The sequence below is a fragment of the Aplysia californica genome, unplaced genomic scaffold (assembly GCF_000002075.1).
Source record: "Aplysia californica isolate F4 #8 unplaced genomic scaffold, AplCal3.0 scaffold00154, whole genome shotgun sequence".
Lineage (NCBI taxonomy): Eukaryota > Metazoa > Mollusca > Gastropoda > Aplysiida > Aplysiidae > Aplysia > Aplysia californica.
The window spans coordinates 1,239,803-1,242,741 of NW_004797424.1; the positions used below are offsets into that span (position 1 = coordinate 1,239,803).

The following is a 2,939-nucleotide window of genomic DNA, read 5'->3' on the forward strand; positions in this document are numbered from 1 at the left end:
TATAATAATAATAATAATAATAAGATTAATAAGATTAAACGAGGAAAACCCACGTGTTGTAAAGCACAAGCAAACAGCTCATTAGTCCCAGAATGGTTACATTCATAGCTCCTAATCCCGCACCGTTCTCCGGCCCTCCGTCGTCTCCAATTGTATTCGGGGCTCTCTCCGGATCAGTGGGAACAGTTATCTCGTTAATGTCGATGTCAAAGGTCACATTCAAAGCACAGTAGGAGACCAAGGACGGGTTACCACTATCACGGACGCTGATGTTCAACAACTGCTGCAAATCGTCCGTTTTCCGGAAGTAGCGGCGCAGGAATATATTCCCTGACGACGCGTCAACGGTAAACAGTGTGTCGTCCTCGCTTTCGTCCACATCGCCTTGCCCGTTCAGGGACTCGATTGAGTAAAATATGGCTTGATTTATTCCAATATCAGCATCGGAAGCTTTCACTTGATAGACAACCCTCTCTCCCTCTGGGCAATGCCAGTCGATTGTGACGAACCCGGGAATGTCGAATATTCTTGACGTGACGTTTTCCATTTTGTCCATGCCTTCTGGGCTTTCTCCAGCGTCGTCTCGTACAGTTTCGTAGCCCTCGTCAGCGTTTCGGCGTCTTCGACGAAAATTCATACCTCTCCAAGGCTCTTCAAGACACGGGGAAATTAGTTCTGGTGCGTTATCGTTTACGTCGTCGACGATAATGTTGACGACGGACGTGCTGCTTCTTTTCGGCCTGCCTTTATCCTTGACGAGAACTTTCATCATGTACGTGTCACGCCTCTCCCTGTCTAGACTGACGACGGCCACCACTTTACCGTTAGGTTTGACCAGGAAAGGTAAGGTAGAGGAGGAGTCGTCCTCAGAATCGTCAAATTTGGAGAAGACGATCTCGCCATTTTTCCCCTCGTCCAGATCCACGGCTCGCAACGTTCCAACAACGGACATGGGTTTCTGGTTCTCTTGCACGTGAAATTCGTTGGTCAGCACCACCGGAGAGTTATCGTTGACGTCATCAATCGTGACGGTGACGTTGACGGAAGAGCTTAGCGGCGGCTCCCCCATGTCGGTAGCGATCACCGAAAACGACATCTGCGCCACCTCTTCTCTGTCGATATCCGTCGCTGTGAATATCTCCCCAGTTTTCGCGTCAATTCGAAACGCCTCTCTCGCACCTTCCGACAACGCGTAGCTCACAATCCCGTTCTCCCCACCGTCCATATCCCTGGCTTCTACTTTCACCACTAAAGTCCCATACTGGACATTCTCCGCTACCTGTGCGCTGTAGTGCTCGCGCTGGAACACAGGCACGTTGTCGTTAACGTCTTGTACCAGTATAGTGAACGTCGCCACGCCCGTTGCCGGGGGCACACCTGTGTCCACGCACTCAAAGCGAACGTTGACCTCTGACTCGAGCTCACGGTCCAGGAATCTTTGTAGCTCGATCTTGTAGATAGTGTCGGAGACAAACCCCAGGCCGACAAACTCGTTGTCCGTGGTGCATTCGGCAGTGTCCGAGTCCTGGACAGGTAAAGAAATATCACAGTAAATAAATATTGGATATGTGGCGTTTAGTAACAATTGATATCAATAATAATGAAAAGAAGAAGAAGAAGAAGAAGAAGAAGAAGAAGAAGAAGAAGAAGAAGAAGAAAAACTGCATTTATACAGCGCATACCCACGCTCAACAGCATGCTCTACGCACTTTCCAGCGCATGAGTTGGTACACGCAAAAATAATAGTTCTCGGCTTCCCGGGAAGTATACTGTACAAGCTGACGTGAACTAAAGTCCAGATTAATTATTCTTCATTAAAGCACAAAAACAACTAGTCATATCGTGCTTGATGTTATCTTATCATTATTATAATATAATATTATTATACGGCGTCAATTGAATGGGTTTTAATTCCACGACGCACAGTTTTGAGAACATGGGATTCAAAGATTCAGCCTCTTGCAGCAGCTAAAATGTTTGCCAATTTATTTGATAAGTGTCAAAGGGAAAAACATACAGGCCAGTTTGTCTCGAGCATGTGTGCCAGTTGTATGTAGTGCATAACACGACGTTCTCGAACAACGTGTATTGATATCGAGTTTTATTAAGAGTTTTACGGCTCTTGCAACACACTGAGGTCATAATTGAGTGCCGAAGATTTAGAGATGCAACAAGAGAATAAAAGACATTAAAGAAAAGGAGGAGAAAACATAAAGACGATCGATGTTTGATGGGAAAGAATGAGTAAACCACACCGGGCAGGGTACCCGCCAACCACCCACTCACATTAATCTTCAAGAGCCCCAGAAGCGACATCTCTGGAGCCTCCTCCGACAGTTTCAACACTCCGGGCTGTTCCGAGTAAGGCAATCCCAGCGTGATGATTGGCGCACGATTCTTGGGGCGCGCTGACGTCACGGTTGCTATGGCAGCGGAGATGACAATGAGTAGCGTCAAGACTCTTGGTGCGCTGAACAGTTGGCTGGAGACGGGTAAGGCAGCCATGTTGATTTACGGAATGTTTCGAGAGCTCGAAGATGTTTTGTCGGCACTTGTAATATGCTCTAAGGGTGAACACCCTAAAATGTCCAGTTCTCTATATATCTCTTCCTCTTTCTCTTGTGTCAAAGGGTGGTTTACTCCATGGTCGAGGACCTAAAAATAGACACCGAAAAAAAATAATTTGTTGAAACAAAAGAAGCTATATTTAGTACTAAGGTTAGCAGCAATGATGTCCCCCAAGTTAAAGAACTGGGGCCTCGTGTGCCCAGTTCAACAGACAGGTGAGCACTTTTCAAGACTCACGTGGGGGCGTCTCGGAGGTCTAAGGTGTAAATCTTCCAGCATGCACTAAAATACGGGAGCAGTGTGGGGTGTAATATACTAGAACTCGTGGAGAATGAGGTGGAGGCTCACATTGTTCATGTAAAAGGAGGAAG

The 2,939-nt window shown here is 46.8% G+C and overlaps 1 protein-coding gene across 4 annotated transcripts in view; it reads right to left on the minus strand.

Moving 5' to 3' along the window:
- Positions 1-7: 7 nt before the first annotated feature.
- The window catches only part of LOC101845166 (cadherin EGF LAG seven-pass G-type receptor 2), a 46,596-nt gene continuing 43,664 nt past the window's right edge, over positions 8-2,939 (minus strand). For all 4 annotated transcript variants that reach the window (XM_035969554.1, XM_005097434.3, XM_005097432.3 and 1 more), the window contains exons 2-3: positions 2,287-2,655; positions 8-1,525 (exon numbers count right to left, since the gene is read on the minus strand). In XM_035969554.1, the coding sequence (XP_035825447.1) occupies positions 35-1,525; positions 2,287-2,505 (1,710 nt within the window). In that variant the 5' untranslated portion in view covers positions 2,506-2,655 and the 3' untranslated portion in view covers positions 8-34. The remainder of the gene's footprint in view (positions 1,526-2,286; positions 2,656-2,939) is intronic.